The sequence below is a fragment of the Papio anubis genome, chromosome 14, assembly GCF_008728515.1.
Source record: "Papio anubis isolate 15944 chromosome 14, Panubis1.0, whole genome shotgun sequence".
Classification (NCBI taxonomy): domain Eukaryota; kingdom Metazoa; phylum Chordata; class Mammalia; order Primates; family Cercopithecidae; genus Papio; species Papio anubis.
In genome coordinates, this window is record NC_044989.1 from 102,221,864 (window position 1) to 102,244,859 (window position 22,996).

The 22,996-nt window shown below is 44.5% G+C and overlaps 1 protein-coding gene and 1 pseudogene across 1 annotated transcript in view; both read right to left on the bottom strand.

Moving 5' to 3' along the window:
• Nucleotides 1-10,711: 10,711 nt before the first annotated feature.
• On the bottom strand, nt 10,712-10,802 carry LOC116270457 (annotated as a pseudogene).
• The window catches only part of PDCL3 (phosducin like 3), a 15,255-nt gene continuing 3,061 nt past the window's right edge, over nt 10,803-22,996 (bottom strand). Inside the window, exons 2-6 of the mRNA XM_003909034.3 lie at nt 21,650-21,776; nt 19,286-19,376; nt 18,589-18,732; nt 16,677-16,885; nt 10,803-11,893 (exon numbers count right to left, since the gene is read on the bottom strand). Of these exons, the coding sequence (XP_003909083.2) occupies nt 11,751-11,893; nt 16,677-16,885; nt 18,589-18,732; nt 19,286-19,376; nt 21,650-21,776 (714 nt within the window). The 3' untranslated portion in view covers nt 10,803-11,750. The remainder of the gene's footprint in view (nt 11,894-16,676; nt 16,886-18,588; nt 18,733-19,285; nt 19,377-21,649; nt 21,777-22,996) is intronic.

Sequence of the window (22,996 nt, forward strand, 5' to 3'; positions counted from 1 at the left end):
ATCCACCACTGCCTCAGCCTCCCAAAGTGCTGGGATTACAGGGGTGAGCCACCGTGCCTGGCACAATTTCCATTTTGATGTGATTCATGAACTGCCATATTTTAAAATAAATTTATTTTTTTAGTATAGTTTTAGATTTGCAGAAAAATTCAGAAGCTAGTCCAGTGAGTGCTCATATATCCTGTATCAGTTTTCTCTCCTCTTAACATCTTACATAAGCATGGTACACCTGTCACAATTAATGAATCAGTATTGATACATAATTAGTAACTAAAGTCTACCTGCTTTCAGAGCTCTGTTGTTTCTGACTGAGGTTCTTTTTCTGCTCTAGGACCTTATCCAGGACACCACATTCCACTTACTAGTCAGGTCTCCTTAGGCATCTCTTGGCTATAAAAGTTTCTCAGATTTTCGTTGTTTTTGATGACCTTGATAGTTTTTCTGGTCAGCTATTCTTCAATTTGGACTTGTCAGATGTTTTTGTCTTAATTGTGGTTTGCTTTTTTGGAGGAAGACCAAAGAAGTAAAGCATCATTTTCATTACATCACACCCAGGGTCCATACTACCAATATGACTCATCACTGTTGATTTTTACCTTGATCACCCAGCTGAGATAGTGTTAGGATTCTACACTGTAAAGATGCTCTTCCCAGCCAGGCGCGGTGGCTCACGCCTGTAATCCCAGAACTTTGGGAGGCCAAGGTGGGTGGATCATTTGAGGTAAGCAGTTCCAGACCAGCCTGGCCAACATGGCGAAACTCCATTTCTACTAAAAATTAAAAAAAGAAAAAAAAAATTAGCTGGGGGTGGTGTTGGGTTCCTGTAATCACAGCTACTGGGGAGGCTGAGGCAGGAGAATCACTTGAACCCAGGAGGCGGAGGTTGCAGTGAGCTGAGGTTAAGCCACTGCACTCCAACCTGGGCGACAGAGCAAGACTCCAACTCAAAAAAAAAAGGTACTCTTCCCACCTCCCTTTTCATACTGTACACTTTGGAAGGGAGTTACTGTGGACAACCACCCCTTCAAAAGTGGAATACTTTAAGTACAGAGTATATATTATTTGGAATGTTGCCTGGGTGATGGTCTCTTCTCCTCCATTTATTTATTTATTTTCATTCATATATATATATATGTGTGTGTGTGTGTTTTTTTTTGTTTTTTTTGAGAGGAAGTTTCGCTCTTGTCACCCAGGCTGGAGTGCAAAGGCATGATCTCGGCTCACAGCAACCTCCGCCTCCTGGGCTCAAGCAATTCTCCTGCCTCCGTCTCCTGAGTAACTGGGATTACAGGCGTCTGCCACCATGCCTGGCTAATTTTTGTATTTTTAGTAGAGATGGGGTTTTACCATGTTGGCCAGGCTGGTCTTGAACTCCTGACCTCAGGTGATCCGCCTGCCTCGCCCTCCCAAAGTGCTGGGATTACAGGTGTGAGCCACCGTGCCTGGCAACTTATTTATTCAATCATTTCTTTATCAGTATGAACTCATAGACATGTACTTTATATTTTGGGTTATAATCCATTATTTATTTAGTTGCTCAAATTGTTCCAGCATTAGCCTGTGGGAGATCTGTCAGTTGGCTCCTGGACCTCTGACATACTCAAATCATTGTGGTTTTGTGTTTATTTTGTTCAGTAGTGTTTTGCTTTCTGGAAATACAAGATGCTCCAAGCTTATCCTGTGTATTTCCTGCTCCAGTTTTAGAATCAGCCATTTCTTCGAAGAGCATTGGTTCCTTTTTTGGAGAATGAGAATAGAAATCAAGATCTGAGTAGCAGGTGTATTCTTTGCTACTGGGGTGTCATTCCTTTTTAAGCCTCCCTCAACTGACAGAACAAGGAAACGTGTGTATATACTACTCCATGCATATACATTACCTAAATATTTCTGTTCATAAGCATCTGTGTCTATATTAAACTAAACAGGAGTGGCCAGGCATGGTAGCTTATGCCCGTAATCCCAGCACTTTGGGAGGCAGAGGTAGGTGGATCACCTGAAATCAGGGGTTTGAGACCAGCCTGGCCAACATGGTGAAACCCTGTCTCTACCAAAAATACAAAAATTAGCCGGGCACGGTGGTGGGCACCTGTAATCCCAGCTACTTGGGAGGCTGAGGCAGGAGAATTGCTTGAACCAGGAGGTGGAGGTTGCAGTGAGTTGAGATCGCTCCACTGCACTCCAGCCGGGGTGACACAGTGAGACTCTGTCTCAAAGACAAAAACAAAAACAAAAATAAACAAAACAAAACCTAAACAGGAGTTCATGGTGATGACTCCAACTCTAATCTATTACCACATGGATTATTCTCACTTACACTCGCCTTTGCCCCCCACTTATCTGTAACCTCTCACACTAACAGTGACAAACCTGGCTCCCACCATCTGCCATCTATGTATTTAACTGTTTGATTCTCTGTGTATGTATAGCAGTGTTAAAACTGTTAATTCAAACCCATGTGATAAATGACTTTATCAACTAGAGACAGTGCTTGTGTACAGCTTCTTTTGCCCTTCCCCTCATGGATTCCACTCATTTCCAGTGCTGCTTAGATTAGCACATTTCCTGCAACCCCTTCTGTGAGGTTGTTTCATACGTTTGTAATGCAGTTAAATTGTCTTGTCCCATTCTGCATTCATCCAGGGGGTCCCCAACCCTCTAAAGAATTTTTTAAAATTTGCATATATTAAGATTCACTCAACCGGGCACGGTGGCTCACGCCTGTAATCCCAGCACTTCGGGAGGCCGAGGCGGGTGGATCACAAGGTCAGGAGATCGAGACCATCCTGGCTAACACAGTGAAACCCCATCTCTACTAAAAATACAAAAAATCAGCCGGGAATGGTGGTGGGCACTAGTCCCAGCTACTCAGGAAGCTGAGGCAGGAGAATGGCGTGAACCTGGGAGGCAGAGCTTGCAGTGAGCCGAGATCACAACGCTGCACTCCAGCCTGGGCGACAGAGCGAGACTCCTTCTCAAAAAAAAAAAAAAAATCAGTCTTTGTGCCATTAAATTCTATGAGTTTTGACAAACCCCTGTTATCATCTCTCCACCATTATTGTATCATTCAGAATAGTTTGACTCCCTAAAAGTGCCGTGTGCTTTACCTATTCAACCCTTCCACTCTCCCCTGAACCCCTGGCAACTACTGATCTTTTTAACGTCTCTATAGTTTTGCCTTTTCCAGAATGTTATGTCTTAGTCCATTTAGTGTTGCTAGAAAGAAATACCAGAGGCTGGGTGATTTATGAAGAGGTTTATCTGGCCCACAGTTCTGCAGGCTGTACGAGAAGCACGGCACCAGCATCTGCTTCTGGCGAGGGCTTCAGCCTGCTTCCGCTCATGGTGAAAGGTGAAAGGGCCCAATGTGCAAAGATCACAGGGCGAGAGAGTGGGGAGGGAGGTGCCAGGCTCTTTTTAACAACCAGCTGTCATGGAAATGAATAGAGTGAGTACTTGTTCCACTGCACATACCCCCTTCCCTTTCAGGGAGGGTGTGTTAGTCTGTTCTCACGTTGCTACAAAGAAATACCTGAGACTGGGTAATTTATAAAGAAAAGAGGTTTAATTGGCTCATAGTTCGGTTCTGCAGGCTGTACAGGAAGCATGATGCTGGCATCTGCTTCTGGGGAGGCCTCAGGAAGCTTCCAATCATGGCAGAAGGCAAAGGGGGAGTGAGGCGCCTCACATGGTGGGAGCAGGAGCCAGCGAGAGAGTGAAGGGAGAGGTGCTATGCACTTTCAAACAATCAGATCTTACAAGGACTCACTATCAATTGTGAGGACAGTACCAAGAGGGATAGTGCTAAACCATTCATAAGAAATCCACCCTTGTGATACAATCACCTCCTACCAGTCCCCAACTCCCACACTGGGGATTACAATTGAACACATGGGATCTGGGTGGGGACACAGATCCAGACCATATCAGAGGGTATTAATCTATCCATGCAGGGTCCACCCCCATGACTTAAATTCCTCGTATTGGGCCCCACTCCCAACATTGGGGTCGAGTTTCATCATGAGGATCGGGAGATAAATATCCACCTTCCCTTTCAGACTGGCTCATTTCACTTAACATCCGTGGTGTTTTTGTGGGTTGATAGCACATTTCCTTTTGTTGCTGAAAAACATACCATTGTCCTGATATACCACAGTGTGTTTATACATTCATCAATAGAGGAATGTTTTGATTGTTTCCAGTTTTGAGTGATAATGAATAAAGAGGCTATAAACATTTGTGTGCAGGTTTTGTGTGAACATAAGTTTTCAAGTAGTTGGGGAAATACCTAGGAGCATGACTGCTGGATCATATGGTAAGACTATTAAGAGTGTTATTTATATTTACTGTGATTACTGTTTTAGATTTCCTTCTAAAATCTTATGTTGGACTTTCTAAGACCTGCTTTTCTGTTTCTTTTTATCCTTCCATCTGGTCTTCTTTTGAATTAACTGAGATTTTTTTCCCCCATTACTTTAAAAGTTACACACTCAATTTTTTTTTTTACTGTTACCTTGAATAAAATATTTTTAACATGCATAAGTTTGCCAACTTCTTGAATACTTTGTAAAGGTCTAAGAATGCTTGAACTCCAATGTGTCCTCCTTCAGCTTGTGTACTCTTTTGTCCTGTTTTTTAGTTGTATTTTGTTCTTTATGTCCCAAACAAGACATTCTTTGCGTTACTACATGAAGTCAATGTTCATTCAGATTTCCACTCCCCTTTTTTAGGTCAACATGCTTTCTTGAACCTTAGAACTTTCATCAGTTCATCATCCTTCTGCACAAAGCAAATTCCCTTTTTTTTGGAAAGGAGCTTCATTCTTATCACCCAGGCTGGAATGTAGTGGCGCAATCTGAGCTCACTGCAACCTCCACCTCCTGGGTCCAAGCGATTCTCCTGCCTCAGTCTGGGATTACAGGTTACAGATTACCTGGGACTACAGGTGCCCGCCACCACACCCGGCTAATTTTTGTACTTTTAGTAGAGATGAGGTTTCACCATGTTGGCCAGGCCAGTCTTGAACTCCTGACCTCAGGTGATCTGCCCATCTTGGCCTCCCAGAGTGCTGAGATTACAGGTGTGAGCCACAGCTCCTGGCTGCAAATTCCTTAACTTTCCTTTAGTGAATGTCCACTGGTGACAAACACATGTATTCTATGACGGAAATGTCTATTTCATCTAGTTCATTCTAGGTCATTCCTACAGTACAGCTTCACTGACTGTAAACAACTTTGGATTAAGAGGTGCTTTTTCCCTTAAGCCATTGATGACACTATTCCACTGTCTTCTGGCTTTCCTTGCTGCTGTTGGGAGGTCAGTAAGCCTCATCGATACTATCTCATAGGTCGTCTGACTTTTGGCACTGTCTTTACAAACTTCCCTGATATCCTGCAGCTTCAATATATATGGAGGTATGGATTTATTTTATTTAACTCACTTGGGATTTGTGTAAGTTTCCAAATATGCGAATCGGTGTCTTGCATCAATTCTGGAAAATGTCTTTATCTTTTCAAATACTTTCTACTTCCAGTTCTCTCTTAAATTTCTTTGAGACATGCCAGACCACCTCAGTCTTCCGCATCTTTTTCTTAAGCAAATTAACAGAAGACCACTTTTTTTTTTTTGAGATGGCATCTCATTCTGTGCCCAGGTTGGAGTGCGGTGGCACGATTATCTCAGCTCAGTGCAACCTCCGCCTCCCAGGTTCAAGCAATTCTCCTGCCTCAGCCTCCAGAGTAGCTGGGACTACAGGTGTGTACCACCACACCTGGCTAATTTTTGTATTTTTAGTAGATGGGCTTTCACCATGTTGGCCAGGCTGATCTCGAACTCCTGACCTCAAGTGATCCGCCTGCCTCAGCCTCTCAAAGTGCTGGGATTACAGGTGTGAGCCACTGTACCCAGCCAGGATCACGTATTTTAATGTAACATTTGTATTTCCACCCATTTGTCCCTGTGCTTCGGGGGAATTGGCTCTGCTTTCTAGTTCATTAATTCGCTCTTCTGTTATTTTTTTTAAGGAATTCATTTTTATATAAGGTACTGTTTTTTTTTACACTTTTATATAACATATAAAAAACATTCATCGTAGATTTTATGTCTGAAAATTCCACTCTCCTGTCTTTGCAGGTCTGGCTGTGCTGTTTTCTGCTGGCTTTCATTCCGGATGCCTTATCTGTGGCATCCTGTGATTTTGTGGGTTTGTGATATTTTTACTAGAAGCTCATGTTCCTTGGAGCTTTATCGGTGGAGAGAGTTTGAGGCTAAATCAAAGGTGTGTTCTAGCATAGATATGCAGTTGCTTTGGCCGTGAGCTCAGAGGTACTACCAGCCTAGCGCACCATTTTTTTTTTTTTTTTTTTTTTGAGACGGAGTCTCGGCTCACTTCAAGCTCCAAGCTCCGCCTCCCAGGTTCACGCCATTCTCCTGCCTCAGCCTCCGGAGCAGCTGGGACCACAGGTGCCCGCCACCACGCCCAGCTAATTTTTGTATTTTTAGTAGAGACAGGGTTTCACCGTGTTAGCCGGGATGGTCTCAATCTCCTGACCTCGTGATCCGCCTGCCTCGGCCTCCCAAAGTCCTGGGATTACAGGTGTGAGCCACCATACCCAGCCTTTTTTTTTTTGGTGGGGTTGGGGGCAAGCTGGAGTACAATGGTGTGATTTCTGCTCACTGCAACCTCTGCCTCCCAGGTTCAAGCGGTTCTCCTGCCTCAGCCTCCCAAGTAACTGGGATTACAGGCGCCCACCACCACACCTAATTTTGTATTTTTAGTAGAGACGGGGTTTCACCATGTGGGCCAGACTAGTCTCGAACTCCTGACCTCAGGTGATCCTCCCTTCTCGGCCTCCCAAAGTGTTGGGATTACAGGCGTAAGCCACCACGCCCAGCCTAGGGCCTCTTTCAGAACCTGGTTTGAGAGGTTTTTAGACCTGATGTAGCATGAGAATTCGAACTACAAACCTGCATGAGAGAAGGCTTGCAGTTAGCATCTCAGGGACAACTATGTTCTCTTCCAACTAGTGTCAGTTTCCCCTAACACTGAATGCAATCTTTTGGGATTCCCGCTGTTTGCAGGGAGACCTCCTATTCAGACCCCCCAACGTAGACACTCCCCAGGCTAACCCCCTGTCACCTGGGCCCCACAAGTCCGTCCTAACAGAAGCACAGCATCACTAAGATTTGGCTCGTGTCCCTAGGGGGAAAAGTGGAACACCCTCTTACCTTTCTGGAGTCCTGCTTTCACTTTGTTTTTGGCCTCTCAGAGTGTTTTCCTTTCTTACCAACTCAGTGAGACAGTTACGAACAGAAAATTTAAAAATTAGTTTATCCAACAGCTTGAGTCGTCATCAGGTGGGTTGTTCAGTGTTCCTCAAGTATTGGAAACTGAAGTCCAAAAGCCGGGCTCGTGAAGTTACTGAAAGGCAATGGTGACAGCTAGTGGCAGGGAATACAGGTACTCTTGTGCTATGTCAGGGTACTATGTGCTATTCAGCATTGGGCAGTAGAAAGCTAGAATGAAGGTTTTGGTTGAGGTTTTCTTTGACAGGTGGTTTTGTCAGGAAATGCATCAGCTGCTACTAACAGAGACCAAGATGGAAGTTATGTCTTTCCTAATGACACAAGTCCAGAGAGGACAGTCAAGGGTGGGATACAGGGGCTCTACATCATCTTCGGGAATATTGTCCTTACTGCTTTGCCTCTCTATATAAATGCCTCATGGCCCACGTAGGCTGCAGTTGCACCCACACTTCCGTCAGAAAGTAGAAGGAAGGGGGTGAAGCCCACAAAGGGCACATGACAGTCGTCTGTCCCTTGTAGCAGCTTGCCCAGAGCTGAACTCCCAGCCAACTACCCACAGCTCAAGAGAGGCCGGGGTTTACTCTTTCAGCTGGTCCCATTGCCACTGGAGTAGGGGGGTAGAATCCTGGATACTGGTGGGCAACCAGCAGCCTCTGCCACAGGACCTTAACACTGTTACTACCTGAAGGCCCCACGTCCAGGGAGAAGCGGAAGTCAAGATCGATGATTACTGGAGCAAAGAATGGGGTAGAGAATGTGGTCAAAAGCAGAGAGGGAGGGAGGGGACTTGGCAACAGGCACATCTTCACTTGACACTGAGACCCACCTGTCTCCAAGGTTATATCTATGAGTAACAGTTGGTTTCTGTAAGCAGGACAAAAGTACTTTTTTTTTTTGAGACAAAGTTTCACTCTTGTTGCCCAGGCTGGAGTGCAGTGGTGCAATCTTGGCTCACTGCAATCTCCGCCTCCCAGCTTCAAGCAATTCTCCTGCCTCAGCCTCCCAAGTAGCTGGGATTATAGTGAGCCACCATGCCCGGCTAATTTTTGTATTTAGTAGAGATGGGGTTTCACCATGTTGGTCAGGCTGGCCTGGAACTCCTGACCTCAGGTGATCCACCAGCCTCAGCCTCTCAAAAGTGCTGGGATTACAGGTGTGAGCCACCAAACCCGGCCCCTTTCATGGGAGCATGTTTCTCAGGCAGGTGCTGCAGTCACAACACTTGTTGCCTGCCATACGTAAAAAGTAGTTGGTCAAGATTTGGGATTACATGAGAAGGTTGAGTTTAAAGCTGGAGGTAATAAATGCGAAAACAAAAACAAAAAAAAAAACTTTTGGCCCTCCGTGATGACAGAGGGACACCCTTCTAAATTGCCCTTCCATCTCTCTCATAGCCAGCACAACTATTTTTTTTTTGAGATGGAGTCTCACTCTGTCACCTAGGCTGGAGTGTTCAGTGGCGTGCTTGGCTCACTGTAACCTCCACCTCCCGGGTTCAAGTGATTCTCCTGCCTCAGCCTCCTGAGTAGCTGGGATTACAGGCATTGTGCCACCATGCCCTGCTAATTTTTTGTATTTTTAGTAGAGATGGGGTTTCACCATGTTGGCCAGGCTGGTCTCAAACTCCTATCCTCAGGTGATCTGCCCATCTTGGCCCCACAAATTGCTGGGATTACAGGCATGGGCCACCTTGCCCAGTCCAGCGCAACTTTCTGAAGTCCTTCTGAACCACCAGGAAGCGGCTGTGCTGTCGGTCTCTGCAAAAGCAATGACTGTCCCTTCAGGGTGTGAGAAGGTGAAGTTAGGTGTGCAATGAAGGAGGTGTATGTCATCTATCCACATCCCTTCTCTCCTCCACAAAAGGAGGAAGTATTTGATTATATAATCTTATCAATTTCACTATTCCCAATCATTTATTATCCCAATTTTCTGGAATCATTTCCCACCAATCACTCAAGAAAGGGCTACCTAGGCAGGGTGCAGTGGCTCACAACTGTAATCCCAGCACTTTGGAAGGCTGAGGTGGGTGGATCACTTGAGCCCAGGAGTTCAAGACCAGGCAGTCAACATGGTCAAACTATCTCAACATAAAATACAAAAAAAAAAAAAAAAAAATCAGCCTGGTATGATGGTGCTCACCTGTAGTCCCAGCTACTCAGGAGGATGAGGTGGGAGAATCGCTTGAGCCCGGGAAGTTGAGGCTGCAGTGAGATGAGATCAAGCCACTGCATTCCAGCCTGGGCAACTGGAGACCCTGTCTCAAAAAAAAAAAAAAAAAAAAAAAAGTGGGGGCGAGTGGGGGACTACCTAGCACCTGCTTAACCTTTCCCCACAACCCTTTCCTCCAAGCACAGAAGACAGCTTCCAGGTGTCCTTGTGTCCCCCCCAGTCACTGCTGTGTTCCTGCTGTGGAACTGGGGGGACTCAGTGCTTAAGCACCAAGTCTTATCACCTCTGTCACATCACTAATGTGCCAAAGGAATTAGAAAGATAATAGTATTACCGGGAAGTCTCAAGAATTAATCAGGGCTCATCTGCCGATGCCACAGGCACCAGAGCTTTTGCTGCGCTCAAACTAAATGTCTTCATCTGCTGTGCAGGCTAAATTATGAGGCACAGCTTTCACACTTTGATTGAAGTGGAAGAGCTAATAATTTAGAATTAGATCCTGTGTGGGCTTCAGTGGACTCAAGCTGTTATCTGTCACTGTGGACGCTGCCCCATGTTCAAGCACCACCTTTTTTTCCTTGTAAATATGCACATTAAGGCTGTCAGGCAAACGCAGCATTCAACTTTCCACCTTTGTTCTTCCCTCAAGATCTCAAGTCAGCTATCAAGACCAAAATCTAAGAAGGTGGCTCTCCTACAAACCCCACGGAACCAGCATCCAAGTAAGAGGACTGACCAAATTTGCTCCAACCCTGCCATTAAAATTCCATGAAGCACTTTCAAAGTACACCACCAGGGAATATGTTATTGGCAGTGCTGGCTCTTGCGTATGTGGGCCGGGTGCAGTGACTCATACCTGTAATCCACATTTTGGGAGGCGGAGATGGGAGGATTACTTGAGCCCATGAGCTCAAGACCAGCCTGGGCAACACAGGGAGACTCCATCTCTATAAGAAAAAAAGGAGGGGGACAGGAATCCAAATATCTAAGATAGACACTTCTGACAGATAAAATGGGTCCAAGTTGCTTGTCATTCTTTGAATTAGAGCAAAAATAAATTTTACAACATAATCGAAAAGAACTCCATGCTGATTCTTATTTAAGATTGAAACCAGCACTACATCATTCAACACAAATATCAGAAAATATTTCCTCTAAATTGTTCAGTATCAATGTTTGTTAAGTGAGAAATACTAACAAGATATGGTTCACAAAACATCTTGGTATATTGTTTTTCTCATGTCATATGGGTAATGTGCCAACAGCCTAACAATATTTGAGGGGGGCACATCTCACACACACGTGATCATGCTAATGAACCACAAAATGAGTTTATTGATTGAGATAGTTTATTTATGTGTATGCTTATATATTTCCAAAAATTAATTCAATGTCCTCTTACAGTAATCAAAATTAGTTAACAGGGCAGGCACAGTGGTTCACACCTGTAATCCCAACACTTTGGGAAGCCGAGTTTGGGGTTAGGAGTTTGAGACCAGCTCGGCCAACATGATGAAACTCTACTAAAAGTACAAAATCAGCCGGGCATGGTGGTGCACGTCTGTAATCCCATCTCCTCAGCAGGCTGAGGCAGGAAAATTGCTTGAACCCAGGAGGCGGAGGCTGCAGTGAGCTGAGATTGTTGCCACTGCACTCCAGCCTCAGCAACACAGCAAAGCTCTATCTCAAAAAAAAATTAGTTAACAGTCTGAGATTAACTATTTTAGCAAGGAAACACATTTAACCAAATATGGCAGTAAACTGGAACCTTTCTGTTATTGCTTCGATACGGGAATGTTTCACAAAAATTGTCTGTTTCTTCAATAAATACTAAGATTCTTTTGTCCTAGAGAGCATTCCTGTATTTTGAGTTAATAATCTCATTGCTCTCTTTATAAAATAAAAATAAACAATGTATCTATAAGGCTTAGTTTGCAATTTTCCACTGCATAATTTATTCACATTTAAAACTATATTTTTTATAGTTATATGTCAAAAAATAGTGACTAGGTTTTATGGCTTAAAATATAAATGAGGAAAACAGACATTTGCCATACAAATGGCTGGTTTTAATTTTTTTAGAGGAAATACTCTAAAAAAAAAGAGCTCCAAAATATTTAACAGAATTTCCAGCAATGATTATTTCTAAAATGTAAAGATTTGAAACATAATTTATACAAAACTAAAAAACAGAAGGATTCATTCTTGCTTTTTCCTTTTTTAAAAAATCCAGACAATTTGTCACAAGAAAGTTCGGCATGTTGATAGCAGCTGTAGCCTCAGTCACCCTCGGAACTGCTGCCCCTCCTCATGAAGACAGAGCGCCGCACTGAGGACAGCAACATGTCTTCAATCGGCTTCTTGGGGTTTTCTTCCAGGTCCGTCATAATTGCTCCAGATTCAGACAGTTTCCATTCCAATTCTACGTGGTAAAGAAAAAGCAAATCACCTAAGGCACTGCGCTGCAAAGGTCCCCTCACCCTAAGGCCATCAAGCTAGTTTTTTCTAAGTAGAAAATATAATTATCAAAATTTGGCCCAGCACAATGTATGACGCCTGTAATCCCAACACTTTGGGGGGGCTAAGGCAGGAGGATCACTTGAGGCTAGGAGTTGAAGATCACCCTGGGCAATATAGGGAGACTCATCTCAAAAAATTTTTAAATTACCCGGGTACGCCAAGTGCTGTGGCTCACGCTTGTAATCCCAGCACTTGGGAAAGCCAACGCGGGTGGATTGCTTAAGCCCGGGAGTTCCAGACCAGCCTGGGCAACATGATGAAAAATCAGCCAGGCATGATGGCATGTGCCTGTGGTCCCAGCTACTTAGGAGGCTGGGGTGTAAGGATCACCTGAGCCTGGGAGGCAGAGGTTGCAGACAGCTAAGATCACACCACTGCACTCCAGCCTGGGTGACAGTGAGACTGTCTCAACAATAAAAATAAAAGTAAAAAATAAAAATTTGCTGGGTACAGTGGTGGTGTGTGCCTATAATCTCAGCTCTTTGGGAGGCTGAAGTGGCAGGATCGCATGAGCCCAGGAGTTCAAGGCTGCAGTGAACCATGATCATGTCACTGCACTCCAGCCTACAAGACAGAGCAAGACCTTGTCTCAAAAATACAAAGAATAAACCTATCCTCTGATGACTACAATTTCCCAGTTTGGACAATTTCCCAGGAAGGAAATCAGCATGAAAAATTTGAAGGAAATAATTTCCACAGACCTGCTGGCAATCTAACCATTAAATCCAATTTTAATAAACTCTTCAGCCTCATGTCCAGTATCTCAATCTATTGGGGTCAAAGAATAAATGTATGGTGATACCCTAGAACTTACACATTTGTTCCAACTAATAAAAAAAAGTAAAGCACCAGATAATAAAAAATCAGTAACTGAAGACTCAGCTCTAATACTTCACTCTTAAAATCAGTGAAATTCCTGTGGGCTGAGACCAAGTGAAGCAAAATCAAGTGATGTATTTGCCTACTTCAGAGAAGAGCCCAGGCAGAACCAAAGGACTACCCAAGAGATTCTACAACAAATGGCTTTGCTTAAAGAACATCAAGGCAGAGAGTTCTGCTAATTGGACACACGATTAAAATCTGAAAACCAGGCCGGGTGTGGTGGCTCACGCCTGTAATCCCAGCACTTTGGGAGGCCGAGGCGGGTGGATCATGAAGTCAGGAGATTGAGATCATCCTGTCTAAGATGGTCAAACCCCATCTCTACTAAAAATACAAAAAATTAGCCAGCCGTGGTAGCGGGTGCCTTGAGATCGTGCCACTGCACTCCAGCCTGGGCGACAAAGCGAAGACTATCTCAAAAAAAAAAAAAAAAAAATCTGAAAACCAATTTTACTGAAGTCTTATCTTAATCTACTTTTCTGGAGACAGGCTCTTGCTCCTCACCCAGGCTAGAGTGCTGTGGTGCAATCATAGCTCACTGTAACCTTGAACTCCTGGGTTCAAATGATCCTCCCGCCCACCTCCCTAGTAGCTGAGATTACACATGTGCACCACCACACCTGGCTAATTTCTTTTCTGTAGAGATGGGATCTCGCTATGTTGCCCAGGCTGGTCTCAAACTCCTGGCCTCATGTGATCCTCCAGCCTTAGCCTCTCAACGTGCTAGGATTACAGGCTTCAGCCAACGTGCTCAGTCGAATTTTACTTGTCTTATTAACTCAAAGTGATCCATGAAACAGAATAGAATGGTGATTATCGGGGGCATGAGTGGAAATGAGAGATGTTGGCCAAGGATACAAACTTTCAGTTATAAGACGGGTAAGTTCTGAAGACCTAATGTAGAACATGGTAACTTCAGTGAATAATAATGTATTGTATACCTGAAATTTGCGAGGAAAGTAGATCTTAAGGATTCTTACCACAGTAAGGGTAGCTATGTGAAATGATGAGTGGTTAATTAATTGGATTGTGGTAATCATTTCACATTGTACCTATATTAAATCTCCATGTTATATATCTTAAATATATTCAATTGTTTTGGTCAATCATACCTCAGTCATGCTGGGTTAAAAAAAAAAAAGTGCTCCACGAAGATGAGTAACACCAGTATTTGTAGCTCTAGGTACTTTGGTTGAATGTTATGCAAATTCAACCTGTTTCTTTAAAAAAAAAAAAAAAAAAAGACTTTGAATTCCTGACTTAAGAATTTATATTCGGCCAGACACGGTGGCTCAAGCCTATAATCCCAGAACTTCGGGAGGCGGCTGGATCACTTCTCACTTGAGGTCAGGAGTTCACAACCAGCCTGGGGAACATGGTGAAACCCCATCTCTACTAAAAATACAAAACTTAGCCGGCCATGGTGGCGCATGCCTGTAGTCCCAGCTACTTGGGAGGCTGACACACGAGAATCGCTTGAACCCGGGAGGCAGAGGCTGGAGCGAGCCAAGATTACGCCACTGCACTCCAGCCTGGGTGACAGAGCAAGACCCTGTCTCAAAAATTAAAAAAAAAAAAAAATCAATAAATAAAAAATATATATCTATCTTTATATATCCACACATACGTACATAAGGGTATTTAATGTTACTGTTCGTTTACACAAAGCAATCATATGTAAGTTCACTAGACTTCAAGACTTTTTTTTTTTTAAATAAAGACAATTGCACACTTCTTTCTCCCCTCATGTTACACTCAAAAAAAGGTCAAAATAAGATGTAAACATGTAGTTTGAAATGCTGTACACCTCTGAACACTGGATATGTAACTGATGTATCTCCTATATGTGTGTTTATGTGTGTTTGTATGTTTGTATATTTATACTTTCCCCAGCTGAATATCTTTTTTGTTTTTTTTTGGAGACAGTTTCGCTCCTTACCCAGGCTGGAGTGCAATGGCACTATCTCGGCTAACTGCAACCTCTGCCTCCCAGATTCAAGTGATTCTCCTGCCTCAGCCTTCCAAGTAGCTGGGATTATAGGTGCCTGCCACCACGCGGAGCTAATTTTCTGTATTTTCAGTAGAGACGGGGTTTCACTATGTTGGCCAGGCTGGTTTCGAACTCCTGACCTCAGGCAATCCACCCACCTCGGCCTCCCAAAGTGCTGGGATTACAGGCATGAGCCACCACACCCGGCTGCCAGATGAGTATCTTAGTGGTACAGTATATAAAGTCATGTTTAAAAATGTTTTTCTAGTCAAGCATAGTTGGAAATATTATTTCAATAATTAGATAAAGAGTTTCACTTGGCAAGAATGCCTCTGGGCTAAGGTTCTGTGTGGATATGTATTTTGATACCTCCATGTTTAACAGGTAAAAAGGAATTAAAAAACACAGCCGGGCACAGTGGCTCATGCCTGTAATCCCAGCACTTTGGGAGGCTGTGGTGGGCAGATCACAAGGTAAGGAGTTCAAGACCAGCCTGGCCAACATGGTGAAAACCTGTCTCTATTAAAAATACAAAAATTAGCCAGGCGTGGTGGTGGGACCTGTAATCCCAGCTACTTGGGAGGTTGAGGCAGGAGAATTGCTTGAAACCAGAAGGTGGAGGAGGTTCCAGTGAACTAAGCAAGATCACACCACTGCACTCCAGCCTGAGTGAAAGAGCAAAACTCCATCTCAAAAAAACAAACAAAAAACCCCACATCCTTCCGAGCTAACAGGCAGAATTAAATAAAATTTTAGTTTAATTTAAAAGCTGGCCGGGCGCAGTGGCTCACGCCTGTAATCCCAGCACTTTGGTAGGCCGAGGTGGGCGGATCACACGAGGTCAGGAGTTCAAGACCAGCCTGACCACATGGAGAAACCCCGTCTCTACTAAAAATACAAAAAAATTAGCCAGGCATGTTGGCACATGCCTGTAATCCCAGCTACTAGGGAGGCTGAGGCAGGTGAATTGCTTGAACCTGGTGGGCTGAGATTGCAGTGAGCCGAGATCACATGATTGCACTCCAGCCTGGGCAATAAGAGTGAAATTCCATCTCAAAAAATAAATAAAAGCTACTAACTGGGCGCAGTGGCTCACGTCTGTAATCCCAGCACTTTGGGAGGCTGAAGCGGGTAGATGACTTGAGGCCAGGAGTTCGCGACCAGCCTGGCCAACATGGTAAAACCCCGTCTTCACTAAAAATACAAAAATTAGCTGGGCGTGGTGGTAGGTGCCAGTAATCCCAGCTACTTGGAGGGCAGAGGCAGGAGAATCACATGAACCTGGGAGGCAGAGGTTGCAGTAAGGCGAGATCATACCATTGCGCTCCAGCCTGGGTGACTGAGCAAGACTCAGTCTCAAAAAATAAATAAATAAATAAATAAATAAATAAATAAATAAATAAATTTAAAAGCTACTAAGATACTCAACTGAGAATATTTCTATAGAAAAATACAAATATATACATTAACATCTCCCTGTGTTCATGTGAATTAAAGCAAAAGTGAATGTTGTGATCTCAAGCTACAAAAACATCCAACTGTAGAGACAAAATATATTCCACACCAAAATAAAAAATGTTTATATTTAAGTCTATCATATCTTCCTTTAACTATGAATCCGTAGAGCCCAGTTGTAACTGTTCCTGATTACGCAACTAAGATGAGAGATTAAATGTGCTTCTGTCCTCGTAACAGTCACTCATACACAGGCAGAAGTGAACTTGACCCACCATCGTCCAGGAAACAGATACTCTCTCCAACAGAAATGTGCCTCCCATCTCTCACAGCCCCGCCCGTCTCCCAGAGCCCTTACCATCTCTTGTCAGGTTCATGCCGCCAAACACCAGAGGACCAATAAACTGAGCCTTGATATCTCCTTCCAGGTAAACAAATATCGTGGGCAGATTCCTATCCGGATAATTGGGTATGCAGGTTGTTGAAATGGCTTTGATAAATTTGACATCAGGAAACTTCCTGGCAAGTCCACTGAGGTGCTGATTTATCAGGGCACACAGGGGAATTCTGTAAAACACACATAGAAAACAGAAGCAATTATGATCCCACATTTATACAGAACAAAGCTCAATGACCCTTCTACCCTATGTAAAACCTTGTAACAGTTTCACAAGTAATTCTGCTGCTAGCTAAGATGAATTAACTTTTTGTTTTTTTGTTTTGTTTTGTTTTTTGACATAGGGTCTTGTTTGTCACCCAGGCTAAATGGAGTGAAGTGGTGTGATCTCGGCTCACAAGCAATCCTCCCACCTCAGCCGCCTAAGCAGCTGGGGGTACAGGCACACGCCACCATGCCCAGCTAAGTTTTCGGGTTTTTTTGTAAAGACAGGGTTTCGCCACGTTGCCCAGGCTGCTCTTAGACTCTTGAGCGCAAGATCCAGCTGCAATGGCCTCCCCCAAAGTGCTGGGATTACAGGTGTAAGCCAACATGCCCAGCTGAATCAACGTTTTTTAAAAACTTCCTAATATGCTGAGGGATACTGAAGAACACAAATCCAAAGTCTAATTTATTTGACAAAACAAGTCAGAAAAACAGCTTCGATGTAAAAGATAATTGCTATACCTTTCTTATAAGGTTGAATGAGAAAACGCTGAAGGTTTAGAATGTATGTAATGTCAGAAAATGTTTCCTGCTTTTAAAGAAGTTCCTGGCCAGGCGCAGTGGCTCACGTCTGTAATCCCAGCACTTTGGGAGGCCAAGGTGAGTGGATCACAAGGTCAGGACTTCAAGACCAGTCTGGCCAAGATGGTGAAACCCCGTCTCTAATGAAAATACAAAAATTAGCTGGTGGCAGGTGCCTGTAATCCCAGCTACTTGGGAGGCGGAGGCAGGAGAATCACTTGAACCCAGGAGATGGAGGTTGCAGTGAGCCGAGATCACGCCACTGTACTTCAGCCTGGTCAACAGAGTGAGACTCCGTCTCAAAAAAAAAAAAAAAAAAAAATTCCTAAATAAGCACTGGACTCTACAGTTTAAGACAAGACTGGAGAGCTGAGAAACATCGGAAGCCCTCAGTATCACACAGTTCAGGCAATTACTACTGTAAAAGCCAGCCTTGCCATCTATGAGATAAATTCATTACATAGAATGTTGAAATGTCAGAGTTCCTGTAAAGGAATAAATAACTTAGGAATTCCTTTTCGAAAACAGAAAAGCACAGTCTCCATTGCTACACTTTAACAAAGGCGTTCGTATTAGTCACAAATATTAATTTGAAAGTCTTAAGATAAAAAATTAAGTAATAAGGTTTGGGCAAATCAGCAATAAAAACACAAAAAACTCAGTATCAGAAAAAAAAATTTTTTTTTTTTTTTTTGAGACGGAGTCTTGCTCTGTCACCCAGGCTGGAGTGCAGTGGTATGATCTCGGCTCACTGCAAGCTCCGCCTCCCGGGTTCACACCATTCTCCCGCCTCAGCCTCCTGGGTAGCTGGGACTACAGGCGCCCGCCAGCATGCCCGGCTAATTTTTTTTTTGTTTTTGTATTTTTAGTAGAGATGTGGTTTCATCGTGTTAGCCAGGATGGTCTCGATCTCTTGACCTCGTGATCCACCTGCCTCGGCCTCCCAAAGTGCTGGGATTACAGGTGTGAGCCACCACGCCTGGCCCAGAAAAAATTTTTTTAAACTCTCTGATATAGGTAAGACCTGAGATCCTGAAGACATAAATTCAAATTAACATTTGATAGATGGAGTAGAAGATCAGCTCACCCTTGTTTGTAAAGGTGCAAGACGACCCACAAGCCCTCGCCAGCTTTGGTAACTTCTTGAACATAATCCTTCCCTGAGATCTCTAAAACTTCTCCAAATTTATTCTTCAGTTTAGTTGCTTTCCACTCAGCCAGTCTCTGCCGTCTGCACAAAACAAGGAGAGAAACATCTTACATCCGCACACAAACACGTGCACACACACATCTTCTAGAAGGCAATGCTTGTAAAAGCCCAGGTTTATTTATCGGTCTCATGGCAAAAATGTAAGATCAGTTTGCTAAAATTCACAATATCATTATTTAACTATAGTCGCTCCCAAATGTTTCAGCTGAAAATTAATTTTTTGAAGGACACACATTTCTTTTTATTTTTTGAGACAGAGTCTGGCTCTGTCGCCCAGGCTGGAGAGCAGTGGCACAGTCTCAGCTCACTGCAACCTCCACTTCCCGGGCTCCTGAGTAGCTGGATCTATAGGCATTCGCCACCACACTCAGCTAATTTTTGTATTTGTAGAGACGGGGTTTCACAGGCTGGTCTCAAACTTCTGAGCTCAAGCGATCCGCCTGCCTCAGCCTCCCAAAGTGTTGGGACTACAGGTATGAGTCACCATGCTCAGCCCACACATTTTATTGCCACGCCAAAACAAAACAAAACAAAACAACAACAAAAAAACCCAGCCCTTCTGGGTGGCACTTACCTGTACATTTCAATAGCACGTTCATCCTCCTCATTAAACTCATCTTCATGATCCTCCAGCTCTTCCAAAGTCATATCTTCATATGTTTTCACTGAATTTAGTTACATCGGCAAAAAGCAAAAATTTAAAAAGATGAACAAACATTTTTCTTTTTTCCCCTCTCTTTTCTCCTAAAGATATGCACACACCACCAGATCCTTAGCCCACCTAAGCAAAAATTACTTAAGGCACCACACTACATTAGAAGCTGAGAGGCCGGGCCTGGTGGCTCACACCTGTAATCCCAATTTCTTGACTGACAGTATCTTCCCCAAGCCCTCAGATCCTCCTCCCCTCTCTTCTCCTACTCCACCCCACCCTGCCCCATGCTTTTTTTTTTGCGACAGTTTCACTCTTGTCATCCAGGCTGGAGTGCAATGGTGCGATCTCGACTCACTGAGAACCTCCACCTCCCAGATTCAAGCAATTCTCCTGCCTCAGCCTCCTGAGGAGCTGGGATTACGGGCGTGTGCCACCATGCCCAGCTAATTTTTGTATCATTAATAGAGACAGGGTTTCACCATGTTGGCCAAGCTGGTCTTGAGCTCCTGACCTCAAGTGATCTGCCCACCTCAAAGTGCTGGGATTATAGGAGTGAGCCACCGCCACACTTTGGAACCCTTGGCTGATTAAAATTCCCCAGGCTCAAACCTTTGACTACTTTCCTTCTTTATCCACACCCACTCCCTTGGTGATTGCATCCAATCTCATGGTGTTCAATGCTATCAATATGCTGACAAAGTATAGGCCTCCAGCCCAGACTTCTCTAATGTGGAGAAAAACATACCCAAGGGCCCTCTTAATGTGGTTATTTGTCTAACAGGGATCTCAAAGTGAATGCATCCCTTGGCTGGGTGCAGTGGCCTATAATCCCAGCTCTTTGGGAGGCCGAGGTGGGTGGATCACTTGAGGTCAGGAGTTTTAGACCAGCCTGGTCAACATGGTGAAACCTCACCTCTACTAAAAATACAAAAAAATTAGCCAGGCTTGGTGGCACATGTCTGTAATCCCAGCTACTCGGGAGGCTGCTACAGGAGAATCGCTTGAACCTGGGAGGTGGAGGTTGTAGTGAGCCAAGACTGCGCCACAGCACTCCAGCCTGGGTAAGAGAGCGAGACTCCATCTCAAAAAAAAAAAAAAAAAAAAAAAGAGAAAATGTCCCTCCTCTGTTTAAACTTCCAAAAGCTTCCTGCCTCATTAGGTGTAAAGGCCAAGGTCCTTACTAGAAGCTACTGGGTCTGCTGAGGCTGCTCTGAACTCACTCTCCCATAGCACTTCCAGCCTCGTGAGGGATTCCCAGCCATGCCAGGGCCCACGTTTCACTCGCTCACATCGCCCCCTTCAGGAATACCCAGATGTCTTCTTCACCTCCTTCAGGTCAACAACTCCCTCAGGTCTATTCAAATGCGTTCTTCAGCTCCTTCAGGTCTTTACCCAAATGCCAGCTTCACTTCTTTCAGGTCCACGCAAATGTCATCTCAGTGTGGCCCTCTCTGACCCTGCTTCTCCTCCAACCCTTTCGAGTCCCTTTTACTGCCTTATTTTCTTTATTGTTTACTGTCTGTCTCCCCCACTAGCATGTTGGTTCCCTGAGGGCAGAGAATTGTGTCTGGCTTATGCATAGCTACATCCCCAAACCCAGAAAAGCAGCTGACAATGATAATCATGCAGTAACCACTCGCTGGATACTTTCTAATAAATCCTTCTCTATATTAGCTGTAATGTGTCAGAGGACAAAAGTACTAGTCCCTGTGACCAATGCTTCTCAAACTATGACAAGCCTCAGAATCCTTTAAGGCACTTGTTTAAAATGCAGATTCCTGGGCCTCATTCCAGAGACTGCTTCAGTAAACACTAGGTGGGTGGGGTTACCAGCACTCCAAGGGACTCCAATTCAGACAGTATGACTGCCTTTGAGAAAACCCCCCTCAGACTCCCACACATTGCAAACATCTTATGCCTCCCCAAATGAAGCTATTTTTAGTTAACATCCTCAATGAAACCGGAGAATAAAGTATATGCTCAGGAAAAAATACAAATACTAAAATCTTGAACACATTTCCATGACATTATCAAAGGGAATCACAGATCAGAAAGCAGAAAGAAGTATTTTCTTCAGTTCTCATCTGACATGGACAAGGACTTTGGGACACATCTGAAGTCCCGTTAAGTCTGTGGCTCAGGAAGGTGAAGCTGAGAGATGCCCTGTGTCTCGTCTGAGGTCCCACAGACACAGTGTCCAACCCGTCTCCTGAGAGGGCAGTCAGAGGCTTAGGGAGCCATCTCCTAACCCAGACAGATGCAGAGGAAAGCCAGTGAACTCACCCACTGACTGCTGGAGGATGTGCTGCTCCTCATCTGACTCCTCTTCCAGTTCTTTCAGACTTTCCTTGGGGGGTAAGATACCCTTTTTGCGTAAGATGTCATTCCACTCAGTGTCTGCGTTGGGGTCCTAGAAGAGCGGGACCAAGGTTACCATGAGTGCTAAGTCTAGCATGTAGGGAGCCACACTGGGCACGGGGCCAAATGGGAAGAGTGACAGGAAGGGAAGAATTCACACCACAGTCTGTGAACTATTTCTGAGAAAGTGTCAAAAGATCCACAGCCCCTGTTTTGTTCTTCCTGTCTACCGCTCCCTGAATGGAGGAGCTATTCTTGGGGTAAAAATTAGGATGGGATGTGCAGATCAGCATTAATACTGATACCAAGGCTCTGACGTGGCATGTGTTCAATATTTTTAATAATGACTGAGAGTGCAGGGCGCGGTGGCTCACGCCTGTAATCCCAGCACTTCGAGAGGCTGAGGTCAGGAGATCGAGACCACCCTGGCTAACAGGGTGAAACCCCGTCTCTACTAAAAATACAAAAAATTAGCCGGGCGTGGTGGCGGGCACCTGTAGTCCCAGCTACTTGGGAGGCCGAGGCAGGAAAATGGCATGAACCCGGGAGGCGGAGCTTGCAGTGAGCTGAGATCGTGCCACTGCACTCCAGCCTGGGTGACAGAGTGAGACAGTCTCAAATAATAATAATAATAATGACTGAGAGTAATTCATTCAACAGATAAAATTTAAGTATCTACTACATGTAAATTACTGTAGGCCATGGGGAAGAGTGGTGAATGCAAGAGTCACCTGTGTTACAGTCAAGAGGAAGAGACAGGCAACAAACAAGTGTATATAGAAACTATACATAGATAAAATTGTGGCAAGCGCAATGACAAACAAGCTGTTTTAGAGAATTACCCAGGACCCACATTCCACAGAGTAGACAGGGATGTTCCCCATAGAGGAGGTAACATTCCACCTGAGGGTGGGAAGCAACTTGTGACAGGAGTCTGGGGACTTAAAAATAATCTTGCAGGCCGGGCGTGGTCGCTCACGCCTGTAATCCCAGCACTTTGGGAGGCCAAGGTGGGCGGATCACGAGGTCAGGAGATTGAGATCACCCTGGCTAACAGGATCATCTCTACTAAAAATACAAAAAAACGCCGGGCGCGGTGGCTCAAGCCTGTAATCCCAGCACTTTGGGAGGCCGAGACGGGCGGATCACGAGGTCAGGAGATCCAGACCATCCTGGCTAACACGGTGAAACCCCGTCTCTACTAAAAATACAAAAAAACTAGCCGGGCGAGGTGGCGGGCGCCTGTAGTCCCAGCTGCTCGGGAGGCTGAGT